General features: G+C 38.3%; 1 protein-coding gene across 1 annotated transcript; it reads right to left on the reverse strand.

Annotated features, from left to right (window-relative positions):
- Nucleotides 1-5,626: 5,626 nt before the first annotated feature.
- LOC143020545 (uncharacterized) lies at nucleotides 5,627-6,782 on the reverse strand. Its single transcript, XM_076176975.1, has 2 exons — nucleotides 6,372-6,782; nucleotides 5,627-5,975 (listed from the first exon to the last, which is right to left on the reverse strand). The coding sequence occupies exons 1-2, from the start codon at nucleotides 6,638-6,640 to the stop codon at nucleotides 5,627-5,629; spliced, it is 618 nt and encodes a 205-aa protein (XP_076033090.1). The 5' UTR covers nucleotides 6,641-6,782.
- Between the last annotated feature and the right edge of the window lie 8,515 nt (nucleotides 6,783-15,297).

Genomic DNA, 15,297 nt, shown 5'->3' on the forward strand with positions numbered 1-15,297 from the left:
CGAATCTCATTAAAGACATTGACAGACTGGAAAAAGTACAACGGCGATACACAAAATTTATTCCAAATATCAAAAATAAATCATCCGAAAATCGACTAAAACATTTGAATCTATTTTCCTTAAAAAAGCGTAGACTCAGAGGTGACTTGATACAGGTCTTTAAGATTCTAAAGGAAATTGACAACATTAGAAGTGACAAAACTTTCATACTGAATTAGAATCCGACAAGAAATAATGGTCTCAAACTGTAAGGAAATATATTTAATTTGGAAGTGTGTAGAAACAACTTAACCAGCCGTGTAGTTAATGAATGGAATAAACTTCCTGCAGAGGTAGTGCAATGTAGTTCAGTTCGAAGCTTTAAGATTCATTTAGATAAGTACCTAAGCAAGATGCTGTAATGCCTGCCATTTATATTTGTTTATTTGTTTGTTATTATTTGTCTGTTTGTTTATGGATATTTGCTTGATTATCATTTATCATTATTCATCTGTCAATTCATTATTATTTACTATTTACCTGTTAGTCCATTATTAAACTTTACCTATTTATTTATTTATACTATTTATTATTATTTACGTTATTATATTTTTTTATTTATCATTATTATATTTTTTCGAATCCGACCTAGTTATGAACCAAATGGTCTCCTGTCGGCATGCTCCTCCTTTGTAGTCCTTTATTATAATACATGACATCACAGAGTACGTAGGTAACTCGTCAGAATGGCAGGAAATCGCCACCGGCCGAAGAAGAATGTGGAGAGGGTTAGCGAAGGCAGCTGCAGGATTTCAGGCTCAAATGCCACAAGAGTGAGTAACTCAGTATTGCACAGATTTAACTTATACCAGGGGCTTAGAAAAGCAGCTATCTGGTATGTGTTCCTTGTATGTATACGATTTTCTTCAACTGATTTTTAGCAAATAAGACACCAGTGCATTGTCGCAAATTCAAAGTCCCCTTTTTTCACGGAATGACGAACCAGGCTGGGACATTTTTATGCCATTGAGTGCAGTCTGTAACTTCCTCAAATGATTCTAAAATGATGAACATATCTTTTAGGATATTTCGAATAAATATGCTCTCCAATAATCTTTCATTTCTCTTCAGTTCCGAGTTCCATTAAATATCACAACTTGTTTAATTTTTTCCTTCGCCCTCTAAGATGCCTGTTGCTACAGGTTATCTGTATACTTCAAATTACAAAGAATTACAAAGGGAGAGCATGCCAACAGGAGACCTTTTGGTCCATAACTAAGTCTGATGCGAAAAAAAACATAATAATGATAAAGATGAATAAATGAATAAATATTATAATATAAATAAAGATAAATAAAATAAATAAATGCATAGGTATAGTTAAATAATGAACAAACCGGTAAATAATAAATAATGATAAGCTGACAGATAAATGATTATAAATGATAATCAAGCAAATTGTAATAAATAAACAGACAAATAATAACAAACAAATAATATAAATGGGAGGCATTACAGCATCTTGCTTACGTGTTTATCTAAACGAATCTTAAAGCTTCGAACTGAACTTCATTGCAATGCCTCTGCAGGAAGTTTATTCCGTTCATTAACTACACGGTTGGCGAAGTTGTTTCTACCCACTTCCAAATTGAATATATTTCCTGACATTTTGAGGTCATTATTTCTTGTCAGATTCTCATTCAGTGTGAAAATTTTGTCACTTGATTTAGAAACACTTTTAACTGTCTTATATCTATGTTCGGTTCTTTGAGACCATCTTTACCGCAAGCTGATGAGTATTCTGTTGCTACAATTGATTTGTGTACTTGAGATACTAACTTAGGAAAAGATTTAACCGTCTCGTTTCTGCATTCAGCTCTTGTGAAACCATCTTTACCGTAAGAGGAAAAGTCGGTTGAGGGCAGTGACGCTTAGATAATTTCAATGTCACTAACCAAGGAAATCATGTACACATCTTACTCAAATCCTGACCTTGACCTTGACCTTAACTTCTCTGATACTGGTCATCAAACACCACACCATACTTTTAAATTTTGTTCCTGTTGTTAATGAATTGGGGTAGATGTCCGTGAGTGGACGACAGTGGCAAAAAAAAAAAAAAAAAAAAAAGTAGAGAGTGGAGGCAAGGGATTTGTACTCTGAATTAATCCTAAAATTGTCAAGTACTTGGAGTGCGTGTTAGATTATGATGGCAAGTGCGAGAGCACGCAATTTGCCTCAGCTATCCAACTCACCCCTCCTCCTCCTCCTCTTCCTCCTCCTCCTCCTCCTCCTCCTCCTCCTCCTCCTCCTTCTTCTTCTTCTTCTTCTTCTTCTTCTTCTTCTTCTTCTTCTCTTCCTCCTCTTCCTCTTCCTCCTCCTCCTCTTCCTCCTCCTGATGCTCCTTCTCCTCTTCCTCCTACTCCTCTTCCTCCTCCTCCTCTACCTCCTCCTTCTCTTCGTCCTCCTTCTCCTCCTCTTCTTCATCCTCCCCCTCCTCCTCCTCCTCCTCCTCCTCCTCTTCTTCTCCTCCGACTATCACATGATAGGAATAACAGAGTCATGGTTGGACACATCAAGTCGAGATTTTATAGCGGAATACTGTTTGCCAGGCTACACAATTTTCAGCTGCGAAGGAGAAAATAGAATAGGTGGTGGAGTAATCTTGTATGTCCATAACTCCCTCCAACCATCACTGTTAAAAACAGAGACAGTAACAAATGTTGATATATTGTTTGTTGAAATTAGAACCAACTGCAGTAAATCTAAATTAATGATTGGACTTGTTTATAGACCACCAAGTCAGCTGCTAGCAAATGACGAAAAGTTATTCGATTTAATCGTAGAAACTAACCAACGCTGCGAGACAGTCATCATGGGAGACTTTAACTTACCGGTGAAGAGATGGAGTGAGGATTTGAGTTCGCATACAGGACGAGACTTGTATAGTAACTTATTGGAAAGTGACTTCCACCAAGGCGTAAATAGCCCTACTCGAGGAAATAAGATCATTGACCTAATATTTTCTACAACAGAGAATCTTGTAAACGAAGTAAATGTCGGCCCAATATTCAGCACCAGCGATCATCGTACCATCACATTCAAAATTAAAATGGAAGCCAGTTTATCTAAGACCAGCAAAGAAAAAGTACCCGACTTCCGTAAAGCTAATTTTAATAGACTCCGATCATTACTAGAAAACTTAGACTGGAGTACAACTTCGAACGAGATTGATATTGATAAAGCGTGGGAAAACTTCACCACGGAACTAAACAATGCTGTAAATCTTCTATCGCCTAGTTGCCCTGTTTCCTTAACTGTAGTTTAGTTTAGTTAACACAAACAGCCTCGTTAGGGCCAGAAGGCTTGCTGTTGTTTGTTCTTCCTCTGTGTTCCTTTGCTCCTTTGTGTTGTTCACGCGTGCCTCTGGCAAGTGACGTCACACGAGACGTTGCACCACGTCATGTAGTCCCGGGACCTGTTCTGAAGAAGACCTCCCGCTTCACCAAACGACCCCGGAGGATCTATTATGTCACTGTTTCCCAACCTTTTTTGGCTGCGACCCTAAATCCACTCTTAGCTTGGAGTCGCGACCCTAATTGTAATAATAAATTCAACCATTTCATGTTATATTTCTACGTACTTGCATAATGTTTATAAACTTTCGTTTTTATAGTTCAGTTTATATTTACTAGCACAATGAATTTAGATACATTTGAAACTTGAATGAAAAAAACGTTAAAAAAAAGACCCATTGGCAACCCTCAAAAACACCCTCGCGACCCTAGTTTGGGTCGCGACCCTGGGGTTGGGAACCACTGTATTATGTCGACGTTTCACTTCCTCGACTACATGCTACTAGACAAATATCTAACAAGTCCTAACATGATACATAGCGAACCTGTCACAAGCTCTTACACGTTCTAACGTAATACAAGACTCTAACATGATACTAGACAAAGCTCTAACAAGCCTTGACAGGGTACTTGGCATACCTCTAACACGTTCTAACATGATGCTTGACAAAGCTCTAACATGTTACTAGACAAAGCTCTAAGAAGCTTTAAGATGATACTAAACAAGGCTCTAACAAGGCACTTGACAGACCTCTAACTAACTTCTATCACTGGGCAATCATCAACCCCAAACAAGTCTGCGGCGTGTTCGCGTCACCAGAAGTGACCTCATGTCTCAAGAATGGGAATGCAGCGATCCTTCGGATGTGCGTCATAAGATCCGGTAGTCGACTTCAACTCCACCTCGAGGGCCCAGTGACGTGTACCAGCGTACCCAGCATTTTTTTTTTCTTCTTTTTTTTTCTTTTTTTTTTCCAACTCGTCTGAATAATTTTATCTCGTTCCTTAGGGCAAAATGAAATCCTCGATTTTATTTATCTATTTTTTTTTTCATTTAGTTATTTAGTTATTTATTTATTTATTCGTTCGTTTATTCATTCATTCATCTAATTACTATTTATATATCTATTTATTTATTCCTTTACTTATTTACTTATTATTTGTTTATTTACTTATCCATTTATTCATATATTTTTTATTTTTATTGATTAATCATCTTATTCATTCATTCACTCATTTGTTTATTTATCTATTTTTTCTATTTATTTGTTATCTGTTTATCTATTTTTGTTTGTTTATTTATTTATCTGTTTTATTTTTTCATTTACTTACTAATCTATTCACAGTACAGTGCCTATAACATTGACACCGTATCCCTGGTCGAGGGTTGGGGCACAATTACATCACTTAGAATAAAATATATAATTACTAAACATAGAATTAACCAACTTGAGAGGAGGAGGGGCGAATGTAATTTCTAAAACCGTGCATTTGTCAAATGGTTGACAAAGTTGTTAACATCACGACAGCAGTCTTCAGTATCCATCAATTCCGAGTCCGATTCCATAAGCCGAGACTGAGACCGAGGACGAGTTCGTGACCGAGGACGAGTTCGAGACCGAGGACGAGTACGAGTTCGTAATCGAGGACGAGTTCGAGACCGAGGACAAGTACGAGTTCGAGACCGTGGACGAGTTCGAGACCGAGGACCAGTTCGAGACTGAGAACAAGCTCGAGATCAAGAATGAGTTCGAGACCGAAAACGAAACCGAGGACGAGTTCGAGACCGAAGAATAACTCGAGGCCGAAGACCAGTTCGAGACCGAGGACCAGTTCGAGACCGAGGACCAGTTCGAGACCGAGGACCAGCTCGAGACAGAAGACGAGTTCGAGATCGAGAACGAGACCGAGGACGAGTTCGAGTCCTAGAGCGAGTTCGAGACCGAGAACGAGTTCGAGGCCGAGGACGAGTTTAAGCCCAAGAACTATTTCGAGACCGATAATCAGTTCGAGACCGAGAACGAGTTCGAGATCGGAGAACGATACAGATAACAAGACCGAGGACAAGTTCGAGACCGAGAACTAGACCGAGGACGACTTCGAGACCGAGGATGATTTCGAGACCGAGAACTAGTTCGAGACCAAGGACGAATTCGAGACCGAGTGCGAATTCAAGACCGAGGACGAGTTCGAGTCAGAGGACGGGTTCGAGACCGAGAACGACTTCGAAATCGAGGACGAGATCGAGAATCAGTTCGAGACCGAGAACCATTTCGAGACCGAGGACAAGTTCAAGAACGAGAACGAGACCGTGGACGAGTTCGAGACTGAGGACGAGTTCGAGACTGAGGACGAGTTCGAGACCGAGGACGAACTCGAGATGGAGGACCAGTTCGAGACCGAGGATGAGCTCGAGACCGAGGACGAGTTTGAGACCGAGGACGAGCTTGAGACCGAGGACGAGTTCGAGACCGAGGACGAGTTAGAGGCCGAGGACCAGTTCGAGACCGAGAACAAGCTCGAGACCGAGAACGAGTTCGAGACCGAGAACGAAACCGAGAACTAGTTCGAGACCGAAGACGAATTCGAGACCAAGGACGGGTTCGAGACCGAGGACGAGTTCGAGACCGAAGATGAGTTTGAGACAGAGGACGAGTTCGCGGTCGAGTTCGAGACCGAGGACCAGTTCGAGATCGAGGACGAGTTCAAGATTGAGAACGAGACCGAGGACGAGTTCGAGACAGAGGACGAGTTCAAGACCTAGAACCATTTCGAGACCAATAACCAGTTCGCGACCGAGAACGAGTTCGAGATCGAGAACGAGACCGAGAACCAGTTCGAGACCAAGAACAAGACCGAGGACGACTTCGAGACCGAGGATGATTTCGAGACCGAGGACGAGTTCGAGACCGAGGACGAGAACGAGACCGAGAACCAGAACGAGACCGAGAACGAGTTCGAGACCGAGAACGAGTTCGAGACCGAGAACGAGTTCGAGACCGAGGACGAGTTCGAGACCGAGTGCGAGTTCAAGACCGAGTGCGAGTTCGAGACCGAGGACGAGTTCGAGTCAGAGGACGTGTTCGAGACCGAGAACGAGTTCGAGATCGAGGACGAAACCGAGAACTAGTTCGAGACCGAGGACAAGTTCGAGAACGAGACCGTGGACGAGTTCGAGGCCGAGGATGAGTTCGAGACTGAGGAAGAGTTTGATGCCAATGAACTGGTTCGAGACCGATTTTTTTTTTTTTTTTTTTTTTTTTTTTTTTTTTCTCTCGTGGAAGTCGGGCAATGACTTGCAGCATGTGTTCGCGCCTGTTACCTGGGTCGCCGTTTTTGTTTTCCTAGATGACTTCTTAGTCCAACATTTGATACCGCTTCCCACAGATTGGCGGGGGATATTGTCCCCAGGGAAAAGCTGCCCACGGGGTTGAGAGCTCGTGTATACGGTTTAAGCTCTGGATTCTGTTAATTTCTCTTAATCAAAGATCTGACTTGCTTGTCGGGCTGTTCCTGTTCGCAAAACTTTCCGCCTCCGGTTAGGTGGCGAGGACCTAGTAGGACACAACGAATTACTAAGGAGAAACATGACGACAAGAGACCTTTTGGCCCGTAACAAGATTGGATGTGAAAAAACATGATAATGATAAATAAACAAATAAATAAATAAATAAATAAATAAATAAAAAACATAATAATATAAATAATAGAAAATAAAATAAATAAATAGATACATAAGTATAGTTTAATAGTAAACAAACAGGCAAATAGTAAATAATGATAAATTGACAGATAAGTAATAATAGATGATAATGAAGCAAATAATAATAAACAAACAGCCAAGTAATAACAAACAAATAAACAAATAATGTAAAATAAATGGCACACATTACAGCATCTTGCTTACGTGTTTATCTAAACAAATCTTAAAGCTTCGAACTGAACTACATTGCACTACCTCTGCAGGAAGTCTATTCCATTCACTAACCACACGGTTGGTAAAGTTGTTTCTACCCACTCCCAAATTAGATATATTTCCTGACAGTTTAAGACCATTATTTCTTGTCGGATTCTCATTCAATATGAAAATTTTGTCATTTTTTATTTTGTCAATTCCCTTTAGAATCTTAAAGACCTGTATCAAGTCACCTCTGAGTCTTTGATTTTCTAAAGGAAATAGATTCAATGTTTTAGTCGATTTTCGTATGATTTATTTTTTATATTTGGAATAAATTTTGTCGCTCACCGTTGTACTTTTTCCAGTCTGTCAATATCTTTAATGAGATTCGGTGACCATACGGAAACATCATATTCCAAATGTGGACGAACTAACGATTCATATAGCTTGTTAATGAGAGATGGACTTTTTAAATAAAAAGATCGCGCAATCAGTCTTAGAATCTTATTTGTTTTCTCAGAGGCTGAAATGCACTGCTTAGATGACTTGAGATCGTTACTGATAATTACGCCGAGATCCTTTTCACTATCCACTTTTGTTAACCAATTTCCAAATAACTTGTAATCGTACTTACTGTTATTTTACCTGTGTGCATAACCTTCCATTTACTTGTGTTAAATTTCATTATCCACTTTTCAGACCATTGCTGTAGTTTATCTAAATCTCCTTGAATATTTAATTGCTTTAAGTGATTATTTGCCATTCCACACATTTGTATATCATCAGCAAATTTGCAGACAATAGATTTTAGTCCGTGCTCTATATAATTTATATATATTAAGAATAGAAGAGGTCCAAGAACGTAACTCTGAGGAACTCCACTCGTAACAATTTTCCATCTAGAAGTTTTGCCATTTAGAAGAACTCTGTTTTCGATCGTTCAACCAATTATTAGTCCAACTTAGTAGGCTACCACTTACTCCGTGTAAAGCTAATTTAGTAAGTAGTCTTTCATGGGGAACGGTATCAAAAGCTTTTCCAAAGTCTAGATATATCAAATCTATATTGTTTCTTTTGACATAATTCGAGATGACTGTGTTGTAGAATTCGAGTAAGTTAGTCACGCAAGAACGTTTCCGTCTGAATCCATGTTGGCTATTATTTATCAAACACTTACTTTCTAAATGTTGTTAGTTGGTCCTTGAATCCTTTCCTTGGACCGTCTACTAATCGATTGCCTTCACGAAGTTCTCCACAGAGAATCTGGGTCTGCTTCCATGCATTCGGTAGATATGCCCCCACCCAACGAAGCTAATGCAACAAAACAATAGAGACGTCACCAAACCGGAAACCGGCCATATTGGAGGCATTGGCGTGTAAGCAAACGTGCTTGCCTGACCTGTTTAACGTGCTCACCTGTCATTTATTCATTGTGTCTTTCGCGATAAATTTGAATAACAATGGTGAATTACTGTAGAGTTGTGGGATGCCATAATAGGTCAGATAGAGAGAAAGAACTGCAGTTTTACAGACTCCCTAAAGTTATCAAAAATCAAGGTTTGGAATGGGAAAAGATTTGTGAAGATCGACGACGCTTATGGTTGGCGAGCTTACAGCAGAACTTTGATGGAAATAATTTGGACAATATTAGAATCTGTTCAGCTCACTTTATTTTTGGTAAGTAGGCCCAGGTCTATTTTTATAACGAGTTTGTTCATAACTTATAAATTAGGTTTGAAATGTGGTCAGGCTATGGCCTATTAATTAAAACATGTCCGGGCAATAAATATGGTGTAGGGTCTAGCTGGCACTGAATCTGAACAACAGTGGAGGACAGGCAATTAATACTAGCCAAGGTTATACATAGATAATCATATAACCTTGATACTAGTCCTAGGCAGTAGGTACACTAAAATCTAGTTCTTTTTGTCTGCTGCTGCTAATATTTAAACCTGACATTTTTCAGTTTCATCTTTCTAGGCCATTTTACTATTATTCTTTTTATTATGCCTGACCCATATTTTATCAGGAAGCACAAAGGAACAACAAATATTTTTCATTAACAGTGTACATAGACTTGAGTAAGTTTGATATTTTAATCTAAAAACAAAATAAGACCAGTAAATAAAAAAGAATAATTAAAAATGATAATATATTTTGATCAATTAATTATCAATAACTATTATAATAACTTTGTTTATTTCTTCTAACTTTGATTAGTGAAAAATCTAACTTTTACATTTTACAATTGACACATTATCTGTCCATCAACAAAGTCTCGATTAAGATGTGTTATTAAAATGTGTTATATTTAGTCTAGAATTATTGTTTTTCCATTGTATTTATTTGTTTTTACAGGGAAGAAGGCAGAGTTGTATCAAAGGGACAGTCCTGATTGGGTACCCTCAGTAGACATGGTTGGTTCAAAAGCAAAACCACCAGTTGCTTCTCCTTTTTGCCATGACTGAGATGTATTTGTAACCAAAAAGCTTTGCCTGTAACATACACGTCTGATCTGTTTGTTTACACTCCAATATCTCCAATATGGCCGCTCATCCGGGTTAGCCTAAGAGTTGTGACGTCAGTGCAACCACTCATTATAGTCTCTATGCTTGTGGTCTGCGCATTTTCCTGGATATGAGGATGAGGAACAGGATCTGGACGGATAACTCCGAGATTAGATTGTAAACATCTTAGGTGAAAGAATGCTAGAGAACAACCTTGCTGACTTTTTTTTTTTTTTTTTTTTTTTTTTTTTTTTTTTTTTTTTTTTTTTTTTTTTTTTTTTTTTTTTTTTTTTTTTTTTTTTTTTTTTTTTTTTTTTTTTTTTGCTGGAGAGGCTCCTGATTGGGTAAACACGTTCCCCGAGATTTCCTGAGCCCGTTTCTTGATGTGGTAGTCGTCATGATCTATTACTAGCCATTCTGCCAAAACAACCTAAGTACATGCCCCTCCCTCTCTTGTTTCCGATCTGTGTGCTATTTTATTTTCTGTACTCTGTATGTGGTGATACTCTGTATGGCTATCACTTTCGAGGACTATAATAACGATTTGAATAAGCTCCATGACACGTGGTAACGCTTTTCCCAGTCTTGCCTCGCTGCCACGCTGGAGAGAAGACAACGGTGAGACATGTGGAGTGGGCGATATGTAATCCTTAAAGAAAAAAAAATTGTACTCACTGTAGTATACATATTTTATTACTAAATACAAAATAGAAAAATAGCATATATATGAGAAATAAGAGAGGCATATAATGCTGATTTGGCATGAACTATGTCTGAACGGACTCTTTGAATTTATGATGTGGGAGAGGTTAGGGTTTATCAATAAAACATACATACATACGCACACACGCACACACACACACACACATACACACACATACACATAAAATATGCACACACACACAAAACATACACACACACAAAACACACACACACACAAACAAAACATACATACACACACACACACACACACACACACACACACACACACACACACACACACGGAATACATACATACATACACACACACACACACACACACACACACACGGAATACATACATACATACACACACACACACACACACACACGCACTACATACACCCACACACACACACACACACACACACACACACACACACACACACACACAAACAAAACATACATACACACACACACACACCCACGTACACACATACACACACACGCACACACACACACACACATGCACACACACACTAAAATTTGTGTTTACAGCTAGGAAACTTCAACAATGGATTAAGTAGTTAACTTTTTTTTTCAAAAATTGTGTAGGAAACATGAACCCAAAATTACCGCAGCCACCTTCCTTCAGGCTGCGGATAATTGATAAGATGGATCAAAGGCGACCGATGAGGCAGGTCTTTGATGAGAAAAGGATATTCAGATTAAAATAAGATATTTTGATTTGCCGACGTAACAATGTATTTCTGAAAGATGTGTAGAAAATGGTGTACTCGTGACCCATTTTCAAAATAGTAATAACAATGATGTTAATAATGGTAATGATAATAATAATGATGATGATATTGACAATAATGACAATAATGATAATATTGATAATAATGATAATAATTATAATAATGATGATGATGATGATGATGATGATGATGATGATGATGATGATGATGATGATGATGATGATGATGATGATGATGATGATGATGATGATGATGATGATGATGATGATGATGATGATGATGATGATGATGATGATGATGATGATGATGATGATGATGATGATGATGATGATGATGATGATGATGATGATGATGATGATGATGATGATGATGATGATGATGATGATGAATGATGAATGATGATGATGAATGATGAATGGTGATGATGAATGATGATGATGATAATAATAGTAATGATATTGTAGACGTCTCCTCTTTTGAACCTCAAGTCCAAGATCACATGTAGAAGACAGGCTGGATGCAAGGCATTCCGGTTGAAGGAGTTATCGCCCATACTTGCTCATGTTTCTTTTTATTTGTCCTTTAGTTACCTAGTAAAAAGTCTCATCAAGGTCGAATTAAGCCAGTAGTACCATGCCTTGCTGTGGATGTGCTGTGTCTTGCGACACTGCTTCTGACCTAGGGCAGTGGACAAGGTGCAGGGATGACCCGTCATTCAGGAGGTGCTAAGATAAGAGGGAGGGTGGAGGGGTGTGGAGTGTATTCAGGGATGGAATGGGTGGGAATGATTTTATGCCTTTTTCTTTTTGGCTACCCCCTTGTAAGGGGGAAAAAGCCTTAGTATATGTATATATGTATGTATGTAGTACCATGCCCTATACCAACCACCCAAAAGAAAAAACCCTACGAAGCATTTCTACAGGAACCCTATAACATCAGCTGACATCAGAAGGTAAAGACCTTATGATATTCTGTCAATCTAAAAAATCTACTCACGTAGTTTTTTTTAGCACAAATCCCTCCCCCTGGGCGTCTCACTTATCCCCTCCAAGGAGGATTTAATAGAATGAATTATTTCTGTCATTTATCACCTCCAAGGAAGATCTATTAGAAAGAATTGTTTCTGAAAAATACAGAATCCCATCAATGAGAGAATATTTAGAATCACGACACTGTACCAAGAAACTATGACTTGCTGTCTCCCGCTATAATTTCTTTATATTAACAATTAATATTTAGAGTGGTGACTCCTTGATCATCCTTCTCTCCAAAAAAGGCTTAGAACCATTCATCCGCTAATTAGTGTGCGGAACAGTTGGCTAGCATGATACTTATTTTTACTATTTCGTTTGAGTAGAAACGACCTCGGTGACAATATTCTAGAATTTCGTAATAAGAACTTCTCGACAATGTGTTTAACATTCGTATTCTAGATTTAACTTCTCATAGTTCGTCGTTCAGCTTCTCACTCTATGACGTAAGAGTAATCTGACATTTGGAAATTTAAGAACAAAGGATGGTAACCGAAGTCGTTTGCATTCAAAATAGCAAAATAAAGTAGCATACTAGCGAGAAAAGCCTAGTGGCCACAGAATTACTTAATTTCCTGTTGCCTTTCTAAGCATATTCATACTCTTGTAAACGATTTGCTTTCATTTGAAAATGTAACTAAATTTTACGAAACCTCTTGTCAGTAAACCTATCCATTGATTTTTATTTCGTTTGTCTCCATTCCTTGCAATATCGGATAATATTTATATTCATTAAACGAGGATGAGAAATGTCTTTAATAAATCATTTCTCTTTCTCAAGGAATGTAAGAGAAGGTATTTAGAAAAGATCACCAATGGTGACATTTATGTCGTTCTTAATACGACTTGTGTATATATTTCGGCTGCAGGTTCGACGAAATAACAATATCTGCATTAATGATCTTTTGCAGATTTCCACACTTAGAAGAATAGATAGTGGAATTTCACTGCTTAACGTTTCGTACCCTATGTACATTTTCAAAGGCAATGGAAAAAAGTCGGAGAAAAAGGATCTAGTGCCAAAAACTATAGGAAAAAAAAGCAAATAGTTAAAGATGTCGATCAATCGGAAGCTCTGGTTACGTGGAGGGATTGGACGACAAAGTGTGTCGATTCTGAGAAAGCAGGGTGCCAAACAAATGGTTCGGTTTCATGAGAATGAAGGCTGTGTTGTTATATTGGCCTTGTCCCTCGCTAAAGCAATAGGTCCCCTAGATGAGACTGGGTGACTGGATGACCGGAGACATTCTTAGTCATGCCTCTGGCAGCTTGAAGCAAAACTTCCTCCTTCCCGCTACCTCCTCCCCTACTCCATCCTCACTCCCCGTCACCTCTTCCAGTTTGTACTCGTTCAAGGCCACACACTTTTTCCTCTACATCTTTGGAATTGGCCTAGGTAAGGGCCTGTTTGTTTATTATTTAACTATACCTATGCATTTATTTATGTATTTTATTTGTTATTTACATTATTGTAGTTTTTATTTATTATTTTATTATTGATATGATTTTTTTTCGCATCCGACCTAGATATGGATCAAAAGGTCTCCTGTCGGCATGCTCATCTTTGTAATCCTTTGCTCTTGGAGAGGGACTAGATAGGTATTGAAAAAGCACTTGAAAGAAAAGACAATACTCTGCTACTTCGAATGTCCCCACTGCTAGCAACTATTTTCGTATTTTCTATTAACTCATCTCTACTAATGTCTTTCTTAATTTTTTTTTTCGTACAACGAGATATGAAGCAAACCATAACAAAAACATCAATAAAGATTATTTAATAGATAACACGAAAACATCTGATAACAGTAGGGATGTTCGAAGATTACAACTGTTAGAGGCATTCTTAATTCGCAGGAAATCCCCATCCATAAACACATTATCTAATATGACATCTACGATCTCTGTATTTCATTCCGCAATACACCTGGATATATATATATATATATATACATATATATATATATATATATATATATATATATATATATATATATATATATATATATATATAGATAAGTATTTTAGACAAATTATTTGGATGATGGAGAACATAAACACAGGAAAGGTACGGAACCCTAAGCACTCTAATGTTTCGTTCGCGTAGAACTTCTTCAGATTGTACGGAAAACAGTTTTCCGTACACTCTCTGAAGAAGCTCCGCGCGAACGAAACGTTAGAGTGTTTAGGGTTCCGAGCCTTCCTCTGTGACTGCAGCTTGGGCTAGAATCAACTTTTTGTTGATAGGCTCAAGTTTTCTAATCAAAGCTCTCGGTTCATCGGCGAGGCGGAATTCAATGCTACCGTACGACGTTTCGCCCATTTTTGAACATTTTCAAGTATAAAATATATTTGGTACAAAGCTATTACAGGTTAAATATAAACTAAAGTGGTAATTGGGAAAGGTCACAATAAATATGGGGGATTTTGTCCATGGGTTGACTCAGTGGGAATCTGTCCCTTGTTCTTCTGGTGTTGCTTGTACTGTGGGCCTTATGTCCTGGGTCTGACTTGGTGATATTCTGTCCGTTCTTCTTTTAGAGTTGTATGTGGTGGTGACTGAGTGTCCATGTAGAGTAGCCAGAGCCAGTAGAATAATTCCATTTTGTATATTCATGGTGGGGGCTTTCTCCATTATATAAATGGCCTCTAGAATTTCCAACCGGTGGTTGTCATTAGCAGAGTTGCCGACTAAAATCTCCCTGGACAAAAGGGTAGAGTGTGTATCTGAAAAGTGTTTCTTTGGGGCTCTGTTCTGTAAATGGCAAGTGAGGCATCGGGAAAGAGAAGTTGTCGTTTCCTATATAGGAAGAAGGACGAAGCTTACAGTCTTCGTGCCGGCAGATAAATTCGTACATTACTTTTTTGAGAGGGTTTTGGGCACGGATTCTTTTTTTTTTTTTTTTTTTTTAGGATAAGATTAAATATTTTGAGGTTTTTATAGAAAATATGGAGCTCCAACTTGTCCTCGGGGTCTATGGGACGGGTCCACGTTCAACTATTTCCCTCAATACTCTTTCATCAATTACGGTATGCTGTACTCAGGAAAGATCTATAATACAGACGCAT

Source organism: Oratosquilla oratoria, chromosome 40, assembly GCF_046742065.1.
Source record: "Oratosquilla oratoria isolate Oo_2021 chromosome 40, ASM4674206v1, whole genome shotgun sequence".
Lineage (NCBI taxonomy): Eukaryota > Metazoa > Arthropoda > Malacostraca > Stomatopoda > Squillidae > Oratosquilla > Oratosquilla oratoria.